Source organism: Marmota flaviventris, chromosome 12 (genome assembly GCF_047511675.1).
Source record: "Marmota flaviventris isolate mMarFla1 chromosome 12, mMarFla1.hap1, whole genome shotgun sequence".
Lineage (NCBI taxonomy): Eukaryota > Metazoa > Chordata > Mammalia > Rodentia > Sciuridae > Marmota > Marmota flaviventris.
Genome location: NC_092509.1, coordinates 53,815,981 through 53,840,203, shown reverse-complemented (window position 1 = coordinate 53,840,203; position 24,223 = coordinate 53,815,981). Strand labels below are relative to the sequence as shown.

Sequence of the window (24,223 nt, the reverse complement as noted above, 5' to 3'; positions counted from 1 at the left end):
TACTGTAACAAATACCTGAGATAAATTAACTTAAAAAGAAGAAAGGTTTATTTTGGCTCATAGTTTTGGAGGTTTCAGTCCATGATCGGGTGGTTCCATGGCTTTGGGATCTGAGGCAACATAGCACATCATGATGGAAACGTAGTGGGAGCAGGGCTGGGGATGTGGCTCAAGCGGTAGCGCGCTCGCCTGGCATGTGTACGGCCCGGGTTCCATCCTCAGCACCACATACAAACAAAGATGTTGTGTCTGCCAAAAAAAACTAACTAACTAAATAAATTCTCTCTCTCTCTCTCTCTCTCTCTCTCTCTTTAAAAAACAAACAAACAAACAAACAAAACGTAGTGGGAGCAAAGCTGCTCACTTTGTGGTGGGTGGAAGGGAGGAGAAGAAAGAGGAGGGACCAGGGTACAAATATCTCCTTCAAGGACATTCCCTCAGTGACCTAACCTCCTCCCACTAGACCCCACCTCCTAAATGTTCCAACACCTCCCAGTATGTGCCACAGACTGAGGAACAAGTCATTAACTCTTGGGCCTTTGGGGAACACTGAAGATCCAAGCTATAGCAAGGGGCCAGAGGGGGCCTGTCAAGTTTGAAGGGCAAGTGCTGAGCAGGGCAGCTGTGTCTGTGTCTTTGTCTATGCAAACAGGACCTCAGGGAGTTCTGATTTTCAGAAAAACCACAGGCTGTCTGGGCCTGCCCAGTGGCTGGGATAATATGACTGAACCCTGAATAGTAAATAACGGCAAGGGATTAAGTCATACGAGGAAAGAGAAGTTGGCACACAAATAGGGAACAAATGGCATTTCTGAATGCATGGGAGTCGAGACAAAGCTTTCTTAAGTGCTCATCCAAGCAACACCTTGGAGTTTGTGAAGAATCTGCTGGGGTTCCAAAGGGGCACTGCGGTCTCTCACACTCTGCTTTTGCAGTAGGTTGTGTTTTGCCTGTGGGTTCTTTGCTGGCAAAACGTTATGTGCTACCACACAAAAAATGGTAACCAAATGCCAGCAAAATATGGGCTAATGAACTAAGTGCTGCTCCCTAGGAGCAGTGTATAAAGCTGTTGTGAGAATTGAGAAGCCTCCTCCAGCACCAAGTAACACTCCTGCGGTCCCTTGGGGGTGTCTCTTGGTAGGTCTCAGTTGGAGTGGAGAGAGTGGGAAAGTGCGTGTTATGAGGTGGCTATTGGAGGGAGGGCAGGCAGGGGGGAGAGGTAGAGAGATTTGAGAAATGAAAGGATGGCACACTTTGCCTCCACCTCTTTGGGTCAATTTTCCAAGATGCTCCATGTGACTTTCATCTCAAACACAATAGCTACCAATTGATAAGTGTAAATACCAGTATTTTGAAGGAAAACTTTTACCTCCTAAGGGGAAATGCTTAGCGAGGGCAGAGGCTACATAGTACCCAGCCTCTCCTCTAGAGGTTAGATGTGAGGCAAAAACCGATGGATATTAAGTGAGTGCATGAACTAACTTTCCAGTCTTGGCTTAGAGCCTTGCCCAGGGCTCTGCCCAGACCAATTTCTATTGACTCGGCTTTCAAGATTTTTGAATTAGCTGTAGAAAGCACTTTCCTTTGCCTAGGGTGGGAGCAGGCAGTCCAGCCACGTCCAATCCCATCGTGCATTATTTACAAGTCCCGACAACTTGGCTCTTTAAGATGATGTGTTCAGTCTACAGAAGAGCAAACTTATTCCCTGGGAGGGTGACTGTAACTGGAGCAGGATCTGGGTTTAGTCTCAGACAAAATTCAATATGCACAGGCAAGGACAGAGGTGCTCATCCCTCCAGAGGCTGGACCACAGCGTGAGGTTGTCTGAGTCACTGTGACTCTGTAAAGAGAAGTCTTTGCACCTGGGCTGTGCCTCATGCTTTATAAAGCACTTTTACAGAGATGATCTCATGTTAATTCTCACAGTGACCTTGCAAGGTAAATATTAGTAACTTTCTGTGTTTTAAGAGTAAAAAGAGGCTCAGGGAGGTTAAGTGAACTTTCTAAATATCACCCTAGTAAATGCCAAAGCCATGAATCAAACTCAGTTCCCTAAACCCCATGTCACACCCAGAGAGTCATCTGTGTGTGTGCATGATGAAAAGGATGTTCATCCTTTCATCCAAAAGAGTTCGTCACTATTTCTGTATGAACTTGGTGATTCTCCTACTTACGGATAGACAGCAAGTACATATGATGCAGCAAAAGGAAAGGAAAACCAATAAAGACATAGCAATGTCAGATGGGCTGTTATTCCAATTTAACAAAAAGTCCTTATGCAAACTCTAATGTGTCTCCAGTATGTTGGGTACCAGGGACACAGTGATGGTAGACATGTTCTGTTCACCCAAAGTTCCCCATCTGGTAATGAAAACCGCATTCAGGCAGCTAACTAAACATAAACAGTGTGGTAAGTACTATAACAAGCTGGGAAACTAAGGCTTAGAGGGAATAAGTAATTCAGCTAAGGCCAACCTAATACAGAAAACGGGATTAAAGGCAGGGATTGGGAGACCAGCAGTCTATCCTATTGCCTCCCAGGCTCTACTGGCTCCATACTATCTCTTCAAGGAATGAAGGAGCCTCAGATTTCTCATTATTAAAATAGGCAAATAACTATCATTTCCATTAAAGGTTACATGAGAGTAAATGAGATATTTGTACTTGGCGAGTAAAATATTCCATGTTAGGTATTGCTATCTTCCCATGCAGGATGAGCTGACCCAACAGCTGCCTCTGGATATTTTAGAGACTGAGAGACTGCTCCAATTGAAAAAAAAAATTTTTTTTGTGCTAGGTATTGAACCCAGGGCCTCAGCCCATGCTCTATGACTGAGCTACCCCCACAACCCAATAAATATTTTAAAAATCTATTTAAATATGACACAATTTTGCTATCTTTTATCTTCTGCGCCACACTAAATGTAATGCACTTGAAATGATCTTTTCAGGAACATCCTGAACTCCAAAAACCAATGCCACAAACAGCCCTGCCCCTGAATGACAGCTCTCCAGCCCGAGGCTTGGATTTGATCCCAGTTAACAGTTGCATTTAATACTATTCTTTTAATGAGAATCATATGTGGTCCAAATTACTTGTGAGCCATTTAATATTTATTTTTATTAGGTGCCTCTACTGGTTTGCAATTCAGTTTCTCCTGGTATAGTCCCTGAGGTTAGGCATTTAAAGATGAGTTGGATGAATGCTATGCAGAAGAGCAGAAGGGCAGGCCCAGGTCCTGCCAGTCACAGGTGGCCAAACCACAAATAAAGGACAGAATAGTTTTCTCATTCATTCTTTTTAGTTTATTCAAGAACTGTACCCAGAGGGCCTACCATGTGTGGCTATCTGCTAAGCAGAGGTTATGATAGTGGATTTCAGACAAAGGTAAGCAAACCCCACACCAGCTAATCTGGAGATGTAGCAAATTGCAGTGAAGACAAGAAACAATGGTGGAGCCAAACCAGTGGGTATAAGGCCCATCACTGCCAAGTACTATGGGACCTTGGGACAATCACTTACTCACATGATGTTTCAATTTCCTCATCTGGAATTCACAGTTGTTGCAAAAAATTATATGAGATAATATGTACTCAGAATAATGTCTGGCACACAATAGGAGCTGTATGAGTATTATCCTTCCAGTGGTGAGAAAGGAAGGAAGTTGTGATAGCAGCAATAAAGAAAAAGGGTGTGAGGTAGGGGATAACAGAAGTGGAGAGATAGGCAGAGGAAGAAGGTCTCTCCTAGCCAGAGGGGCCAAGCAATGGCTGTCTGACCAGTTGGCAACACCACTCAGACATGCTGGGTGAAAGGGCTGGGGAAGGGAACAGTCCAGGCAGAAGGAAGATGCTATTTGAAGCCCCCAGGTATGAAAGAAGCATGGCCTCCTGGAGAAGATTGAAGAAGAGATAGGCAGGGGTATTTTCTGTAGGCCACAGCAATAAGTTTAGATTTTATGATAAATGCAGTGGGTTGAGCCATTTTATTCAAGGTAGGGCTGTGATCCAATTAACATTTTATGAAGCTCATTCTGGGGAACAGATTGTTGGAGGAGAAGAGTGGGAGTTGTCATAGATAAGCGGAGAGGCAGTGGTGTTCTGGCCCATGTCAAGGCAGTGAGCTGGAGTCAAACTGCTGAAATTTGGATCTGGAGTGTCTCCCAAAGGCCCATGTGTTTGAAGTTTTGGTATCCAGCTGTGTTGCCATGACAAACACCTGGAAAAAACCAACTTAGAGGAGAAAAGGTTTATTTTGGCTCATTGTTCCAGAGTTTCAGTCCATGGTCGACGGGCTGAAGGCAGAAACATCATGATGGAAGGGCATGGCAGAGCAAAGCTTTTCACCTCATGGTAGCCATGAAGCAGGGAGAGGGTGGGAAGAAGCCAGGGAAGAGAAGTACCCTTCCAGGGCATGTCCCAGTGACCTACTTTCTCCAACTGAAGTCCCACTCCTAAAGGTTCCACCACCTCTCACTGTCAATGAATCCATCAATGGGTTAATCTTCGGATGAGGCCAAAGTCTCATAATCCACTCACTTCCTTAAAATCCCCACCTCTGAACATGGCTATGTTCAATACAGAAGCCTTCAGGAGACATTTCATATCCAAACCATAAAACCAGCTCATAGTGCTATTGGAAGATGGTAGAACTTTTAGGAGGTGGGGCCTCAGTGGAGCAAGTTAATTCATAGGGATTGTGCCATTGAAGGGCCCTCTCTCTTCTTCCTGGCCACCATGAGGTGAGTAGCTTTCTCTGCCTTATGCTCCAGCCATGGTGTATGGTGCTGCCACAGGCCCAAAGCACAGGGCCGACCAACCTGGATTGAAACCTCTAAGACTGTGAACTAAAATAAATCTTTCCTCTTTATAAGTTGTATATCTCAGTTATTCTGTCACAGGGATACAAGGCATTCTGGTGAGAGATCTGTTCTGGACATAGAATTGATGTATCTTGCTGAGGGATTGGACCTATGGTTTTTGACAAGGCATAAGGTAGGCATAGAAGTGCCCCCCAGGAAGCACTGCAGGAGAAAGGCGGGGCACCAGCTCCACCAGGTACAAGAAGAGATGGAGCTTTTGGATCATGCCTCCCCTCTTATGGCTCTGATAATAAGCACAAGTGAGCTGAACACAGTCCAGTGGGCCACAGGGCTTGCTGCACTCTGTTCCCCCAAACCTCCAGGCTCCCCTGGGGGCTGGCTCAGGCCAGACCCAGTGACTGATTTGGCTCCGTGAAGCACCAAGCATTAGAAACCAACAAAGATTTGTTTCCATTTTCTCCAGGAGACAAGACCACAGCTAAATGGGCCCCATAGAGACAAAACAGTCTTATATACCCACAAAAAGACCAAGGACTTGTGGGGAGGGAGGAATCAGGAAATACTAGAACCAGTCCCTGTTTCTCTCTACCCTGTTTCCTCCTCAGGTAGATTTCAGGGACCTGTGCTTTTTCTGAAAAGAGGATTCTTAAGAGAATTCCACTCACCCCTCCTTTGGTAATTTATGAGTTCAAAGGATTTCTCTGTTGACCAAACATTGTTAAAATAATTAAACACTAAAGTAAACATAAAGGTTGCTCAAATCCATGAAGCCATTGAGGCTGACCCGAAAGTCTCACTATGTTGCTCCCCCAGAGTTCTGAATTACAAATCTCTGTAGAAGGTGAAAGATAGTGGGGTTAGGATTTACAGATTGTTATCCAATACCTCTCAGCAAGATGAATTCGGCACAATAAAACATGTATAGGGCTTTTTATTCCTGTGCTATAGATGATCTTGGAGAAGGAGTGAAATTCCTTCTTGGTTTCCATCTGTGCAGTCAGCTCCCATATTGCAGAAGCACAGGGGTGGTTCGATTTACCCCAAGCAGAGTAAAAGGCCCCCATCCAAAATTTGGGTCGTTCCAACGTTTTAAAAGCCCTTCCCCAGAGAAAAACCCAAATCCTCCTGATCTCTTGGAAATTTGGAGCTACCTATTAATTGGATTCTGCAGATTGTATGGGATTTCTTTAAAAAAAATTTTTTTTTTTTTTACAACTTTCCCTAAATCCAAAGAAGATTCCTCTGGCAGCAGTTGTTTCTCAATAAGGGAGCAGCTGGATGACAGCTTCTAATAGCTTTTTATTTTTTGTGGTACTGGGGATTGAACCCAGGACCTCACACATGTTAGGCAAAAGCACTAGGTGCCTGCCTGCCTTGCCTCAGCTCTGGAAGGCTGTGCATCTGTAAGATCATTACCTGGGTGGAATACCTGGGCGACGGTCAACAAATTCACGTAGTCGTATGGCAGTCATGATGGATGGGAATCTGAAAAAAAAAATACAGAATGAAATTTAATATTGTCAGTTTATACACATTTCCAGGTATAAGCTATTACTAGTGTTTGGATCTGGAATGTTCCCCAAAGACCAATATGTTGAAGGCTTGCCAGCCTTTGGTGCTTTTGGGAGGCAGTGGAACCTTTAGGACGTAGGTCCTAATGGAAGGAAGTTAGGTCATTGGATGCATGCCCTTGTAGGCGTTATTGGAAACCTGCCCCTTCCTCTTTCTCTCTTTGTTTCCTGGCTGCAGTGAAGTAAACAGGCCTTTACTATGCACTCCTGCCATGATGAACTATGCCATCACAGGCCCAAAGCAACAGAGTCAAGTGGCCATGGACTGAAGCTTCTCAAACCGTGAGCCAAAATAAACCTTATCCCTTATTAACTGATTATCTCAGGTATTTTGTTACAGTGATGGAAAGCTGACTAACACAGCTATCTAGCATCACAGAGTCCATCTGGAAAGAAAATCTGTAAAACATTGACATAGTAGAAGGTTTATCCATATCCTTTTTTAGGGAAGAAAACAAAAGAAGACTAGTAAAGAAGCAAAAAGAAGTGGAAAGTATAAGTGAAAAAGTACAGGTATGCTTTTCTTTAAAAACAAAAACAAAAAACCTGTTCTCGAATGTTAGTTGGGCACAGTCTCCTTTCTCACTTCTTAGTGGGCCTTCCTGCTGCACAAGCTTACAAATAAGCACTACATTTCCCAGAGTCTCTACAATTAAAATTCTGAATGTGAAGTTTTGTCCTTCAATCAGATGTGTTTACACGGACTTGGAAAAAGAAAACAAGGCAGAGAAAATATCTTGCTGCTTTGACCCATTGGCAAGAAAGGCAATAGTGGTTGGCATTGTAGCTCAGTGGTAAAGTGCTTTCCTAAGCACATGTGAGGCACTGGTTTTGATCCTCAGCACCACATAAAAATAAATAAATAAAATAAAGGTATTTTATCCATATACAACTAAAAACTAAGTTAAAAAAATAAAGGCTATAAAGATATGATGGTTTTCTGCAGCAGAAATCCAGTGTCTAATCTCTAGCTTTGGGGATGTTGAGATTCAGTTGCTACAAAGACAGTGACTGAACTGCATTCTACTGTTCAAACACCAGCTTCATGGGTGTGCAGAGGGAGCTGTAGTGGTATGGTAGTGGCATTGGGAGTGGATTCTTGAACTTGATTGTTCTATAAGCAGCTTTCTGATTTTTGTGGAATTGTTCTAGAAGATTCTTGGAGGCCCTACCCATGTTTTAGTCAAAAATTGATTTTGCAAACTCTTCATTCTCTATTTTAAGCTCCATTCTATTTCCCAATCCGATCTCAGACTTAAACATGTATTGTTTCTTGTCTAAAATTTCATATTACATCTGATTATTTACCAGAGAATAACTTACCACGAGCACACAACTGTAATTAAATACACACACACACACACACACAAATCTATAATAGGAAGGGAAACTGGGGAGGAGGACAAAGATATGAGAAAGCCATGCTCTTTATAGAGTATCTTCTGTGCCTTATTTTGCACTATATGTATATGTTACATTTTCTATATATGAAGACAGCTGGGCCTCTGATTTACATAAACATGGCAACCCGCACAGCATAAGAACATTGGACTGAGACTCTTGTGGCTGGTCATTTCCTGGCTATGCATATTGATTACAGAACTTCTCCAAGGATTAAATGAGGCAATAATGTATGTGAGTGTTCTGTAAACTTAAAAGCACCTTTAAGAAAGGAGAAATATGAGTTTCTATTTAGAGTGTGCATTATGTGTTGAATAGCATGCATTAGCTCCCATTAGCCTCCCAGCAACCCTGCAAAGCAGTAAAACTATTTTCCTCACGAGAAAACAGGTACTAAGAAGTAAAGTAGCCTGTACCAGTTTACAGGGAAACCAGGATTAGAATCTTTTGGCTCCAGAAACATTAATCTTAACAACTGTGTTATATTTAAACAATCCAGAGCACTGAGACCATCAGCCAAAATAAAAGTAGGACTGTTCAAAAGAAGCTAAGAGAAAAGAAACCAGGAGGAAGGACTAGGGGGAAAAAAGTGTGTGATGTCTCCCTCTCCTGCTTTTTATAGTCAAAACTTAACTCACTGCCTACCAGCCAGCTAGCTGATTTATTTCACCTCTGAGGATCATTTTCAAGGCAACTTGGAAATTTACAATGACATTACATTCTAACAGAATAGTTGGCTATCCATAGAAGCCTCTTCATTATATAATGTATTTTACCTTTAGCACTGCTCTGATTAGTTTTTTTTTTTTTTTAAGGAAAAGAGAACAAAAGAAAATTTGGTTACACACAATTGAGTTCTTGTGTGATTTGATACAAACAGAAAGCTTTGTGAGGTTTTACTTCATTAGAAGTGATATGCTAGAGAAAATCTAAGATATCTAGGACATCTATGCTCCAAAGACAGGACTGATATTGCCCTTGATGATACAGGGATTGCTCAGGGCCTACAAATTCTGAATCAGCATTGTAGGTTGCCATGCCATACAGTCAGTTTTGGAGGAACACATTAATAATTGTTTTTGAGTCTCAGTTATAGATCTGACATTCTGCATCTCTTAAACACATGAGAAAATGTAGATGGTAATAAGAGGTATCAATACATTTTGTTTTAGTCACTCTTAAAAAAAAATATAGCCACCAAATCTGAATGTGATTTCCCAAGCATGAACGTGTGGTTAACTTATCAGTGCCCTATCCACAGCCTGTACCAGTGCTGTACTCAGAGCTGAGAAAAATGTAACTCTCCTGTCCTTTGTTACTGGCAGCAAAGCCAGGAACACTGCCTGGATCCTGGTTGGCCAGATGCAGCTGCCAGCCCACAAATGAAATAAGTAATAATGTAAAAAGAAAATATGTATTTAATTGAGTTTAAGCAAACTGGGGAGAAGTAGCTATTGTCTCTCTGCCAATCTTGTAGAAGCCATTGCAATTTTGAGTAACAAAAGCCAGGAGATGTGCATGTGTGGATTTACTCAGGCTGTGCTTAGCCAGAGCACATGTCAGTTTTGACCTCCTTGGCGCCTGTTAGGGACAGGATTTAGTTTTTAAACTTTCTAGCCTCATCATGAGGAAGTTTGGGAACTCTCTGTTTCATTTGCAAATATTTACAGCTTTTACTCAATCACCTTCAAAGATTTTGTGGGACTGGGAATGTAGCTCAGTAGTAGAGCTCTTGCCTAGCATGTGCAGGGTCCTGTATGTGATCCCTAGTGCTGCCAAGAAAACTGTTTTTTTGCTTAGATGTGCCTCATGTAAAATTCTTCCAGAGCAGATGCAAGTTCAAGCTTAATCTTCCATCCCTTACCTTTTATTTAATTTCAAATTAACCGTAAGAAACTTCTGTGGTTTGGATCTGGAATGTTCCCTGCGTCCCATGTGTTAGAGACTTGGTCCACAGCTTGGTGGCCCTGGGAGAGGGTATAGCCTTCAGAGGTGGGGCTTATAGGAGGACTTCCAGTTATTGGGAGCATGTCCCTGAAGGGGATATTTGGGCCCTGAACCCTTCTTCTTCTCTCTTGTTCTTTCTCAGCCAAAGAGTCAAAAATTTTGCTCTGTCACGCTGTATTCCCACCTCAGGCCCAAAGCAGTGCCAGTCATATACTGGAACCTCCACAAATGTGAGCCAAACTAGGTCTTCTCTGTTTATAAGTTGATTATCTCAGGTATTTTTTTATAGTAGTGGAAAGCTGACTAATAGAAACCTTAAAACATTTTTCTTTTTTAAGACATAATAAATTACAAAACATAATATGTCCTGAGAACATAATGTTATAAAAGAACAGTAAAACAATCCATAATTCTACCCAATAATGGCTACTCTCATGCACATATAGGTACATATATATATGTACCTATATATGTGTACATACCTATATATTTGAAACCACAGCAGATTTTCTACTTCATATTATTTTTAATTTAACAATATATAATGAAAAATTTTCCCACATTGCTGCAGCATGTTCTTAATTCTAATATTTAATGTTCTTTTATGCTGTTTGGTAAGGTCATACATCACCTTATTACTTATTATTTATTTGGTGCTAGTTATGGAACCCAGGGACTCATACATGCTAAGTACCTGTTCAACCACTGACCTATACCCCACCCTCATGACCTTATTTAAAATGAGATCCATCTCTACCCTTACCCCTGGGATTCCTTATTCCTGCTATATGCTTTATTTTTCTCCAGAACCCTTGGGATTTTCTGCCTTACTGAATATTTATTTATGTATGTTGTTTTTAATGTCCTGCTACCTAGTTAGAAAGTGAAGTGCATGAGGGCAAGAAGATGACATTCCCAGTGCACAGAAATTAAAATTTAATTTTAGAACCTTTTATTTATGCTAGTGTTCAGAAGATGAACTAGGGTCAATAAATTTAAAAATGTACTTTCTTAAAGTTTAATGTTTAACATGGTCACTGTGAGAACCAACATATAAGATGCATTTTGTCAACTTTCTCAGCAACTTTTTGGTATTATATGACATATTATTGATTAAGTAAGAGTTCCACAACATAAATAACAGTAAAAAATACTAAAAATCTGCCCATTCACAGCAAAATCTGCGAACAAACTATGAGGAAACTTTCTTAACTTAATAAAGAACATGTACAGAAACCTACAGTTAACCTCATACTTAATGGTGAAAGACTGGATTAGTTTCTTTCGAAAACTGGGAAAAAATAAGAATGCTTACTCTCATCACTCCTATTTAACAAAATGCTGGAATTTCTAGCCATTTAAATAAGGCAAGAAAAGAAAAGAATATAGATGGAAAAGGAAGAAAACTATTTATATTTGCAAATAATGTTGTTGTCTATGCAGAAAATCTAAAGAAACCTAAGTCCTAAAACTTGTATCTATGCATAGCAAGACCACAAGATACAAGATCAACATGTAATAAAAATCATTTATATACTGTACTATAAATAAAAAAATTACACCCCAAATTTAAAACATAATAATTTATAATCACTAAAGAGATTGGAGTATTATGTAAAAATCTACAAGGCATATACAGGATCTGTATGCTGAAAACTACAAAAAGTTAGTGAATTAAATCAAAGAAGACTTGGGGCTGGGGCTATAGCTCAGAGGTAGCGCACTTGCCTGGCGTGCATGAGGCACTGGGTTCGATTCTAAGCTACCACATATAAACAAACAAACAAACAAATAAATAAATAAATGTCAATCAACAACTTATTTTTAAAAAATCAAAGAAGACCTGAGTGATATACTATGTTCATGAATTGGAACACCAAACAGGGTAAAGAAAACAATTCTCTCAAATTATCAGGTTTATTTTATCAACGTACCAGCAGGATTTATTTTTGCAGACACAGAGAAACTTATCCTAAAACTATTTGGAAATGCAGGAGAAATAAAATAACTAATGCAATTTTGAGAAAGAACAACCACCTTCTATTAGAAAGTCAGGAGAAAGCACCACCTAATAGACATTTCACATATGTGATTTCACTCAGTCTTTGCAAAAGTCCTGCAAGTTATTATTCTTAATTTGTGAGAAATGTTAAATTACATGCTTAAAGTCACAACCAGTTCTGTCTGACTGTAAAACCTAAGTTCCTTCCACTGCCGTACAACTGACTCATTGATTCAACAAATGTTTATTAATAATCTACCTTTTCCTGATAGTGCTACGCATTGGGGGGGGGGGGATTTTTAGCGAGACAAACATGGTTCTGCTGTTATATTGCTTACAGTCTAGTGGAGATGAAGTCACACATTCATCATAGAGTCACATTGATGAACATAAAATTAAAGCATATCGTTCCGGCAACTACTCTCTTTGTTCTCCTTATCCTTCTCCTATCTCATTGTCTTGCAAAGTGTTCTCCATCAGAGTAGTGCTTGACACATACTTTGGAATGAATGAATAAATGAAAGAACCAATTAATAAGTCAACTCAGTTACCTGGTCGTCTATTGGTTTTTAAAACTTTGCTCTTCTTGCATCATAGAGAGCAAGATACTCCATTTCTTTAAAAACAAATCAATACGTTGAGCTCAAACTATTAAAATGACTCTAAGTTGAGAAGGATAAATATTCATTTTCTAAAATAATTCTAGGCTTCATATAAAAGTTTGCCATAAAGTTTTTTTAAGTTGTGAGTGCCTGTCTCTAGAACCTTCAAAATGCTATCAGCTATTTAATAAGGCAACCACCTTGTCAGAGGAGAGAGAGAGGCATAGACAGTAGCAACCATGTCATTGTTACCTGCTTGGGCTGCAGTGGGTAGGGACCTCCTTGTTTTTAATAGCAGTCTTCTGAGGGTAGCAGTTATTTCAGCTGCCTCCTCGTATTGGAAAGACTGCAAAGGCATACTGCAGAGTTGTAGGACTTGATCCCTTTACATCATTCAAAGGGTATTGTGATGCACTGTGGGTTAGAAAGTTTTGCTAGGCAATGCCTTTCAGAGCTCACTCAGGCTTATAAAAAGTAGAGATTTTTGGTCTCTATGGGGAGCCTAGCTGCACATTGAAAGAAAGGGCAAACATTATGTAAAGGGGGAAGTCATACAGGCAAATAACCCCAGACTCTTTAATCTCTAAAGCTTTCTATTCTATAAAGATTGTTCCAAGGACCTCACAAGGTCAAGGATCTGGGCAGTGCTGTACTGGTGATTCTGCCTTCCCCAAGCGAGAATTGAGGGAGTAGGGTTGGCACAAGGACAAAGGAGTCCAGCTCTGCCTGTTCTAAGACTAGATTAGGCTCCATACTGCTGCTATTGAAGGCATAAAAGGAAGCTTTAATCATTTAAAAATATAATTTTAACCAATCCATGAAGCATTACAATAGCATTACTATGTAGATCATCAAATCACAACCTGAGAACAGAAGGGCAAAAGTATTCATTTAGACCAACCTGTATCAAAAACAAAAGCCAAGCAAAAAAACTGGAATTCTCTACAATAGGCTGACCTGGAGATATGGGCACCTTTCAATTGAATACAGTTGGCAAGTAAGAAGTAAAATATTTCCATCAGATCCAGATGGCACTTAGGACAGACCAGATCGAGGCTGGGCTCCCACTGGAAGCTTAACCTAGATGAACAGACCCAGAATAATTTAATACCAGAGTCCCAGTGACACGGCATTTTGTTGAGGCAGATAAGCTAGGGAACATTTAAATCTAAGAACAGAAGCAACATACTGGTCCACACAAACAGAAATAATAAATTGGTTCTCTTTTTTGAGTAAGCACCCTCAGTGCCAGGCACTGTTTCTGCTGTTTGACTCCTACAGTCTCAGTCCCTATGATGACCTTGGGAGGTAAGTATCTCCATTTAGAATAAAGGTCAAGAGAAGCTAAGGAACTTGCCTAACATCATACAACCAGACAGTAATGAACCTAGGCTTTTAATCCAGTTCTGTTTAACACTGAAGCCCAGGATGAATAACATCTCATTAAAATGTTAATTTTTCATTCTAAGAATAATAACTCACATTTTTTAAATAGAGGAAACAAACAAACAAATCCCCCTCTGTTTTGTGAGAATACACCTGGCAATACAAAAGAAAAATAGATAAAAGAAAAGTTTTAAAATGAACACAAATTTCACTAGTCAGAAATTATCATTGTCAAGAATTAGTGAATCTCAATTCAGGGTCCTGTCCTGCTAGAAATATAAAAAGACTGACATAAAAGTGTGAGATAGCAGCCATCGTGGTAGGGCATGGCTGCAATCCCAGTGACTCAGGAGGCTGTGGTAGGAGGATCACAAGTTCAAACCCAATCCCAGCAACTTAGTGAGGCCCTAAGCAACTCAGTGAGACCCTGTCTCTAATAAAATGTAAAAAAGGGATAGGTATGTAGCTCAGTGGTAGAGCACGTGCCTCATGTGGGCCAGGTCCTGTTCAATTCTCAATACCTCAAAAAACAAAACAACAACAACAAAAAAAAAAGAGATGATTTTTAAAAGACAGAAATGATTTTAGAAAACTGAGATCATACTATACATGTTATATACACACATGTGTATATAATATAAGGAGAATTATTTAAAATGTTAAATAAAAATCATGACTTATCTACAGAGTGTAAGAGATTGTGTGAAATGGTCATCAGAAGTTCCTTGGAACAAGGGGGGTGCTGCTTTTGCATGAAGATACTAATTGACACAAATTTCTTCAAACTTGTGACAAGCTCAATGACAACGATCTCTAATACATAGTTCTCCATTCTCTTCAGCTTTAAAATATCCTCCAAACCTCTTCCTGGATGTTGAGAGCCACAGCCGAAGGGGCCCCAGCAAACTTCCAGCTGCCAGCAAACTTCCAGCTGCCTGCTGATGATTGGCTCACAGCGGCCCCAGCAACATCTAGCTGATTGGCTCCTCTGCGGTGATACTCATTGGGCTGTTTCCCTGCCCTTTCAGACCACGGAGCTGCTCACTGGGGGACTTTTTTGGCTCTGCCCACGCGACCCAGCCAATCGGCCTCAAGAGCAGGAGGATGGTGGGAGGTGGTGAGGCTTGTGGTTGAGAGAGAGGCTTGTGGGAAGCTGGTGGTGGCAGTTGGGGCTCTGAGGGTTTTTCCTGAGGAGCTGTTTTGTTTGGTTCTAAAAATAAAGTTAGTTTCTTTTGACAAGTGGCTCCTGATTGTGCCCAGCCAGACTGCGGCATTTGGTGGCTAGCACAGGGAGCGACTGAGGGTAAGTGATAAGGTAAACTGCTCGCCCCTGAGGGCAGGGCGAGAGGATGGGTAGCCATTTTAAGATTCCTCTTTTGTTTTGCTTCACTTTTGTTTTAAGTTGCCTGTCCCTGGAGATGAGTGAGACGGAAGAAAAACCGCTCACATCTGAGGAAAAACTATTTGCGCCTGAGGAACAGATAGGGAGAAAGGCTATAATGATTTTTTGTTGTTCCATTTTTATTTCATTCTATCTCGGTTTTGTTTGGTGTTATCTTGTTGGGTTGTATTATAGTAGAAATATGGGATCAGAAATTAGTAAAAAACAAACCGAAAGAGTGTTAAGTAAATTGCTAGAGGAAGGAGGCATCCCAGTAAAATCAAGAGCAGTCAGGGCATACGTTGATACAATACAAAAATGTAGCCCATGGCTGTTTAAGGAGGAGTTGTTAAATATATCACAATGGAACCATCATGGTGAAGATTTAAAAAGAATAGAAAAGAAAAGCCCAGGGACTCTGCCAGTTGGCACATTGCCATTGTGGACGTTTGTATCTTGTTTGCTTAGTCCAAAGCCAATGGTAGAGGAAGGAGAAGACATATTGATCCAAGTAAAAGAGAAGGTCTCTCAAGTCAGACAGAGGAAAAAATCCAAGTAAAAGAGAAGGTCTCTCGAACTAGTCAGACAGAGGAAAAAATTCAAGTAAAAGAGAAGGCCTCTCAAGCTAGTCAGACAGAGAAAGAAAGTGTAAAACAGAAAAAGCCATCAGGGGGAAAGTTACAACAGGAGACTGCTACTAACACCTTTCTATCACCAGAGGACGTAAGTGTCCAACTAACAAGGCCACCTCCATATGCTGGGAGGTCCCCAACCCCTGCAGTTGATAGTTGGGATCCTGAGACAAGATCTCAAATATTAACATGCCCTGTATTTGAGGCATGAGGGCAGTGAGTTCACCATGCTTTAAATTTCAAAACAGTGAAGCAGCTAAAAGTGGCTGTAACAACCTATGGTCCTCAAGCACCCTTCACTGTAAGCATGGTCGAATCCATTAACAACTTGAACATGACGCCAGCAGATTGGGCTAATATGTGTAAAGCTGTGCTAAATGGAGGACAATACCTGTTATGGAAGGTTGCCAATGAGGAATTTTGCAAGGAGATGGCTAGGCGAAATGCAGCAGCTGGTTATCCTCAGAGAAATCTAGATATGTTGTTAGGAAAGGGACCTTATGAGGATCAGCAGCAACAAATTGCATATGATCCTGGTGTATACGCACAAATTGCTGTAGATGCAATTAAGGCATGGAAGACTTTACAAGGATATGGAGGTTTACAAGGTCAATTATCTAAGGTAATACAAGGAGATAATGAACCTTATGCTGAATTTGTAGATAGGCTTATTCAAACAGCTACCAGAGTTTTTGGGAATACAGAACAAGCAATGCCATTACTAAAACAACTGGCTTATGAGCAAGCGAATCGTTGGTGCAGAGATATCATTAGACCATGGAAACATGAAGATTTAAACACATATATTAAATTATGTAGAGACATTAATGAACAAGAGCAAGTCGTGGCAACTGCAGTAAAACAGGCTTTAGATGCCAGCGACATTAATGAACAAGGGCAAATTGTGGCAGCTGCAGTAAAACAGGCTTTAGATGCCAGGCCAAGAACATGCTACAATTGTGAACAAACAGGACATTTTAAAAGGAATTGCCCCATAAGGAGGAGGGTTTAACAAAACTAGGTATCAAAGGAGTAGAATACCAGGTATTTGCCCACGATGCCATAGAGGGAGACATTAGGCTAATGAATGCCGTTCTCAAACCACCATAGAGGGTACTCCATTATCAAAAAACGAACAAGGACCAGGTGTTTATCCACGATATCGTGGAGAAAGGCATCGGGCTCCATTGCCAAAAAATGGACAGGGGGGCCCAATGCTCCGGGGCCCCAAACCACAAATATACGGAGCACTGGAGGAACCCAGCAACCCCATCAGGGTAGTGCCCAGGACACATTGTCCATCAGATCCCTCATCAGACAAACCAGAGGGAGCGCAGGGTTGGACATCTGCGCCTCCGCCAGAGCAGTACTAACTCCAGAGATGGGAGTTCAAATCATTCCCACAGGGGTAAAAGGACCTCTTCCCAAAGGAAAGGCAAATAATAAAACAATGTGAACAAAAAAGGAGGTTAACAGATCTGTTTGTTTACTTTCACCTTTCCTTTTCATTATATTTAATAATTCTCTTAAAGATAATGTAAATTGTTAAGAAAATTGTTTTCTTTTAGTGCCTTCTGGAATGTTACATAATTTTTTCTTTAGCCATTATTGCCAGAATTCCTATCTTCATCCCAGTGCTGGTGAAGACAAAGATAAAACCAATCTACAGCTTCTGCAATAGCCATCACTGAACTGCTTGCACAACTTGCCTGGACACATTGTGAACTCACCTGTATGCATTGTGAACTATCTGTTGGTGCAGTGACTTGTGGTAGTGTTGGGGTATTTTTGCTGATGATGTCATCGGTGGTACAATTTTTCCAAAAGGAGCCATCAATTGGCTTGGTGTATCTTCCTCCCTTCTGCTTGTCATGATCGTTCAGCTAAAATTTGGGGGCCAACAGAGGTGAGACAAAGAACCTCACCCCCCCGCTGGTACAAAGACCTCTCCACAGGTGTGGCTGTATACTGGACCGGTAGTCAGTGACGGGTAAGATCCAATTGCAATGGTACCAACCTAACGGGTAAGGACCATATGTACTATTGGACAACCTAAGGCAGGCACGGTCCCTAAGCCACATGCTTGTTGTTTAAACAGAGAGGGGGAGATGTTGAGAGCCACAGCCGAAGGGGCCCGAGCAAACTTCCAGCTGCCGGCTGATGATTGGCTCACAGCAGCCCCAGCAACATCTAGCTGATTGGCTCCTCTGCGGTGATGCTCATTGGGCTGTTTCCCTGCCCTTTCAGACCATGGAGCTGCTCACTGGGGGACTTTTTTGGCTCTGCCCACGCGACCCAGCCAATCGGCCTCAAGAGCAGGAGGATGGTGGGAGGTGGTGAGGCTTGTGGTTGAGAGAGAGGCTTTTGGGAAGCCGGTGGTGGCAGTTGGGGCTCTGAGGGTTTTTCCTGAGGAGCTGTTTTGTTTGGCGTGTGTGGTTCTAAAAATAAAGTTAGTTTCTTTTGACAAGTGGCTCCTGATTGTGCCCAGCCAGACTGCAGCACTGGGTGTTTTAAATGGCAAGCTAATGCTTCTTTAGAAGAATGTTAATGGAATAGTCCTGTAAAATGTGATCATGAGGCTATCAGGCTATCTTTCTACCATGTCATTTGTCATTTGACATTCTCAAAAGGCAAAATATAGCCAGGTCATAGCCAGAGCTTTTTCCTATTCCGAATTTTCAAGTTTGGAAGCATGATTATTAAGTAACTCTTCCCCAGGATCCACTGACAACCTCTGTTTGGGGATCATCTTCTCTCCACTGAAATGTCATAGTTCTTCCCTGGTGACATCAGAGAGCTCAGAGACATTCCTTATCTGCACATTCCTTATCTAAATATTTTTTTTGAAAAATAATGCATGTTCTCATAATTCAGGTAATAAAGAAAACATAACTAGGAACATTAAAGTTAATATGAAATCTTTCAATCTGGAGACAAATAAATATAGTCTGATAGCCTGATGATAACATTTTAAAACAGATGAGCCCTCTAGCCATAAAGTGCAGGGATCCCTGTAGTGGAGAAGGTGGTGCTCTGCCATGATCCTACTCTTTTTTAAATTTTTTATTTTTTATTTTTATGGTAGTGCTAGTTTTATTGACTAGATGGAAAAGAGGACACAGCCAATACAGAATACCAAAAAGAGTATCAGGGCTTAGCTGGATGAAAGAATATAGGGTACACAGCCAGCAGATGAAACCCATGGCCAGATGATATACTGAAATTTATGAGCCATTAAAGAGTAAAGCCCATAACTGAAATAGAGGAAATATTTTTAAAAATTATTTCTATAAATCATGTTATTTCATTTAATTTATCCCAAATGCACCTATTACCTATTAAGTCTAAATAAGGACTAATGTGTCTATAGGGAATATTTTTAAAATGTGGGTTTTTGTTTTTGTTTTTTTAATTGCAACTCATTTTTTTTTAAAAATTGCAACCCTAGGGAAAGGAAAACCACCTGGTAGAAACTATTCTGAATTGTTGGAAAATTTTTCCCAAAATAATTGGTAGCTTCTAGATTCAATCTCATCTCAGTGACAGGAACAACAACAACAAAAAGAAACTACAACCTCCTTTGAAGCATTCTTTGATAGCAAATGAAACAACTGACACTGTGCTTGAAAGAAATATTTACTAAGCCAAAAGCATTTCAGTATTAATTTTTAAAAACCTAAATATATATTTCTGGGCCATGATCCTACTCTTCAGGTCTGAACTATTTCCACATCTGCTTAGTATATATATGTTGCTTTTAATAACTCACTGTTTCTCTTGGCCAAAGAACACTGGGGTCCACAGTTTTTGCTCCCACCTGTAGGTAGTCCACATCCAATGACTTGTCAATATGAAGACATTCAGATCCAGTCCCCTTGCCTGGGTTCAGATCAACTGTGAAAGGTAATCTTAGCTTCAAAGCTCCCTGTGTAATCACCTGACTGAGGAAGACCTTCACTGCATCTCAGTTCAATTTCTCCCTCTACTCAATTTTACTCATTTCCTTTCATTATGGAGATAGTTCCTAAAAACCACCTCTGTTTCTCAGTGAAACTGATTTGAATGACTTTAAAATGAGTTTTAAAATTCCATTCCCCAACGGCAGGCTACCAGGAAGGTCTTCAACACTAGTGAGAGGTAGAATAGGAGCAATTGTGGTTCTATTTTTGTTCATTTGCTTTGCAGTGCTAGGGATCAAACTCAGGACCACACATGCATGCTAGGCAAGTGCTCTATCAGTGGGCTACACTCCCAGTCCCTGGAGCAACTGGGAAAGCCTTCTTCTATGTTACAAAAGGACAGAACAGCAGTATAAGGGAACTGGCAGGAATAGTTCTTCAGGAATTTGAGAGGTTGGAGAAGTAATGAGAGCAATGAACTTGGATGGCTCTCAATGAATCCAAATGAACCTTTGCAGGTAAGATAGAGAACATAATCATTAATTCAGGCAAAGTGTGAAAGTAGAGGACCTCCTTTGCAGCATATAGAGAGACTCGTGTTGCCTGAACCTGGAGGGCAGAAAAAGATGAGGATCATACTTAAATTAATGGTAGTGGAGCCCTGGCAAAGGACTCCGCAAATCTGCCAAGTCAATGTCAAGGCCATGGTTGGAAAAAAAGCAGTAACCTAAGATTTGGAATGAAGAAAGAGGAGTCAATGCCCCTGAGAATCTGAAAGCTCAGATTCCCCCCAATTCTCCAGGCCTGCAGACGTGGTCCACTTCCTCTCTGTTTAGGGTTTTTACTCCTCCCTTGTTCAATGGCTTGACGGGGATATCTAGTCCCCTTTGAAACTGGGTTTTCTGCTGTTAAATTGAAATCGTTGTGATCAGGTTCCATTCATGTTAGAGAACTTTCAGCTCCAAGGCAGGCTACACCTGCTACTGTTATTGATGAGCAGCAGCTCTGCCAGAGATTCCTTTCTAGATTCTTGTCTCATGAACTGGAAAGATGAATTCCGTGGACAATGGAGAGTGAGTGGGAAAGAGAATGATTTATTCAGGCTAGAAGAAATGAAACAGGGCTCTCACCATGTGAGGGGGTCCTGATCGTGGGAAGTGCATTAGTCTAGGGGGTCTTGTGGCTGCTGGGTAGGGGCATTGCTCAATAGTTATGCTAATCAGCTTTTGGGAAACCGTGAAGGCTGTTGGTTAGGTCTGTGACATTCTGATTGGTTGTGCCTTTTGGTCCTTGAGTTTGAAATTTTCTGTAGCCTTCACTCAGGTCCATATGGCTTTCCCTTTCCTCCCTTTCTAGGACAAAGGAGTAGATTGAGATGTTTAGAATGTTTCTAAAGGGCAATCCATTTCTATGGAGCAGACTGTACTTTCCATATTACTTAGAGAAGCCTTTTTTGGTGGGGGACCCATTGCCTTAACTGACTGACTCAGATCAGTCAGTTTATTCTACCGATTCGCCTTCATCTGAGCACTGTCTTCTCTCTGGTGACCAAGCAATAATTAGATCACAGAACAACATAAGCTGCAGGAGAAGGGCTGTTAAGAGAGGAAAGAAATTTTGAGTCAAAGTATTATAACCTGAATTCCATCCTAAGAAAAGATTAGTATGTATGAAAAAAATGTTCAACATCTCTAGCAATTAGAGAAATGCAAATTAAAACTACACTGAGATTCCATCTCACTCCAATCAGAATGGCAACAATCAAGAAAACAAGTAAATATAAATGTTGGCAAGGATGTGGGGGAGAAGTTTCTCTCATACATCGCTGGTGGGACTGCAAATTGGTACAACTCTGGAAAGCAGAATGGAGATTCCTCAGAAAATGTGGAATGGAACCACCATTTGACCTAGTTATCCCACTCCTCAGTATATATCCACAGGACTTAAAACCAGCATATACAGGCTGGAGTTATGGCTCAGTAGTAGAGCACTTGCCTAGCACATGGGAGGCCCTGGATTCCATCCTTAGTACCATGTAAAAAAATAAATAAATAATAAAGGTATATAAAAAAAACCCCAGCATATACAGAGGCAGTCACATCAATGTTTATAATAGCTCAATTCACAATAGCTTTCTATGGAACCAACTTAGGTGCCCTTCAACAGATGAATAAATAAAGAAAGTGTGGTCTATATACACAATGGAATATTACTCAGCCTTAAAGAAGAATGAAATTATGACATTTGCCGGAAAATCGATGGGTTTAGAGACTTTTTTTTTTGGTACTGGGGATTGAACCTAGGGATGCTTAACAACTGAGCCACATCCCCAGCACGTTTTATGTTTAATTTTGAGACAGGGTCTCACTAAGTTGCTTAGGGCTTTACTTAGTTGTTAAGGCTGGTTTTAAACTTGTGATCCTTCTGCTTCAGCCTCCCACGTCGCTGGGATTATAGGAGTGTGCCACCATAAACCAATCTCAGAAAACCAAAGGGTGGATGTTCTCTCTGATAATGTGGATGCTAACAAACAACAAGGGTAGGAAGGAGGGGAAGAATGGAAGTTCAGAAGATTAGACAAAGGGGAATGAAGGGAATGGGGGAGGGGACAGGAATAGGAAAGACAGTGGAATGATTCTGACATAATTTTCCTACATATTTAGGTAAATAAGCCACAGTGAATCTCCACATCATATACAACCACAGGACTGGGATCCTATTTAGTTATACTATTATGTATGACTAAAAAGAACATATAAAAAAGAAAAGATTAGAAAAATTCAAATATTTTACAACATAACTGGCCTGAACTTAAAAATGGTAAAATTAAGAAAGATAAGAAAAAAACCAAAAAAGATAAGGGCATTCTGAGAAACTCTACTAGATTAAAAGAGACTAAAGAGATATGAGAAAAGAGAGCAATATGTGAACTTGGATGGGGTCTTGATCCAAACTGAAAATTCATTCTGCAGCAGTATCCCCTCTATAGGAGTGACGGATCTTCTCCCAGTTGAGTGTATCACCTATTCACAGATCATGGTTCAGTTGCTCCCCAAGAATTTGCATCATGTTGGGGCTGGGGATGTGGCTCAAGTGGTAATGCGCTCACCTGGCATGTGATGGGCGCTGGGTTCCAAACTCAGCACCACATAAAAATAAAATAAAGATGTGTGTCCACCGAAAATGTTAAAAAAAAAATCTCTCTCTCTCTCTCTTAAAAAAAGAATTTGCATCATGTAAGATTATATACCATTGCTGGGCTGCCTATAACCAATAACAGATCAGTATGGGGATCCAAAAGTGCATCCTTGGGACCGGAGGGGAAGCTCAGTATTAGAGCACGTGCTTACCATGCACAAGACCCAGTGCTCCACCCCCAATGCCATGAAAGAAACATTAAAAATTAAAAATAAAAGTACAGCCTTCTTTCCCAAATTTGGGATTTCTCTGGAGTTCCATTCTTGCTGGGATTGGCTGAACCATCTCTTGCAAATGACTCACAGTTCTACTTATACCTTCACCAAATCCTGTTTCCTTCCCTTTCTCACATGTGTTGCTACATGGCCAAACCCCAGTAGACCACCTCCAATTTCCATCTCAGTGTGTTTCTCAGGGAATATTATCCAAGAAACCAACCCTAAGGCCAAGAACTCTCTCTTCCCAAGAACCACAATCCTTGCCTTCACTGTCTCCAGTCAAATGTTTTAATGTTGCTGTTGTTTAGATACACATACTTCCATCAAATAACCTTTACAATAGTGACTTGTAAACCCAGCTCTGAAAATGTTTATGATCTTTTCTCTTCCCCACTTTGCTAAGTATACAAGCCAGCTCATTATAAAAATGAGGCAGAAATGTATAAATTCATCTATTCTGAGTCCCTGAAATATGACCGACTCTCCCTCATCCCATATTGAACGTTAAAATGAAAAAGATGGCTGTTTGGGGCTGGGAGTGTCGCTCAGTGGTAAAGCACATGCTCAGCATGCAGGAAGCTGTGGGTTCCATTCCCAGCAACACCTGTACATGCACACACACGTACACACACACACACACACACACACACAGAAAGGCTATTTAAGAATAGAACTCATTCCCGGTTATGATCAAATTAATTCTCTAATTCCAACCCTTACATACCTTCCTGAGGAGGGCATTCCTATTCCTTCAACCTCATATTCAAAGAAAGCAGCTGCCACCTCTTTCTGCATGACCCTAGAGTGCCTAGGACTTGGTTTACAGAATGGATCTCAGGGTGAAACTGTTACTACCTCTTCCTTTCTCATTTCCTCTTGCCACCTAAGCCAGGCAGCCCCAAATGCAGCTTGCCTCCCAAATGTTGCAATGTTTACACTTGAGCATGTCACATTGAGTGGGGGAGGGGATGAGAGAGATGGTGATTAAGGAGAAGGCTTTTGGTGGGAGAGTGGAGGGACCAAAAACAAATTTCTTCCTAGTGATCTAAACATTATTTTCAAATTTCTGGTGTCCTGAAATCTTCACTAAAAAATCTAAATTTCTCAGGACTATCTAATATAATACTTTTAATGACATTTAAAATTTTTCTTTTTATCTGGCA

General features: G+C 40.9%; 1 protein-coding gene across 1 annotated transcript in view; it reads right to left on the bottom strand.

Moving 5' to 3' along the window:
* Spmip3 (sperm microtubule inner protein 3) overlaps positions 1-23,879 on the bottom strand; it is a 39,684-nt gene extending 15,805 nt beyond the window's left edge. Inside the window, exons 1-2 of the mRNA XM_027928464.3 lie at positions 23,785-23,879; positions 6,240-6,308 (exon numbers count right to left, since the gene is read on the bottom strand). Coding sequence (XP_027784265.3) covers positions 6,240-6,308; positions 23,785-23,855 — 140 coding nt within the window. The 5' untranslated portion in view covers positions 23,856-23,879. The remainder of the gene's footprint in view (positions 1-6,239; positions 6,309-23,784) is intronic.
* Positions 23,880-24,223: the final 344 nt, after the last annotated feature.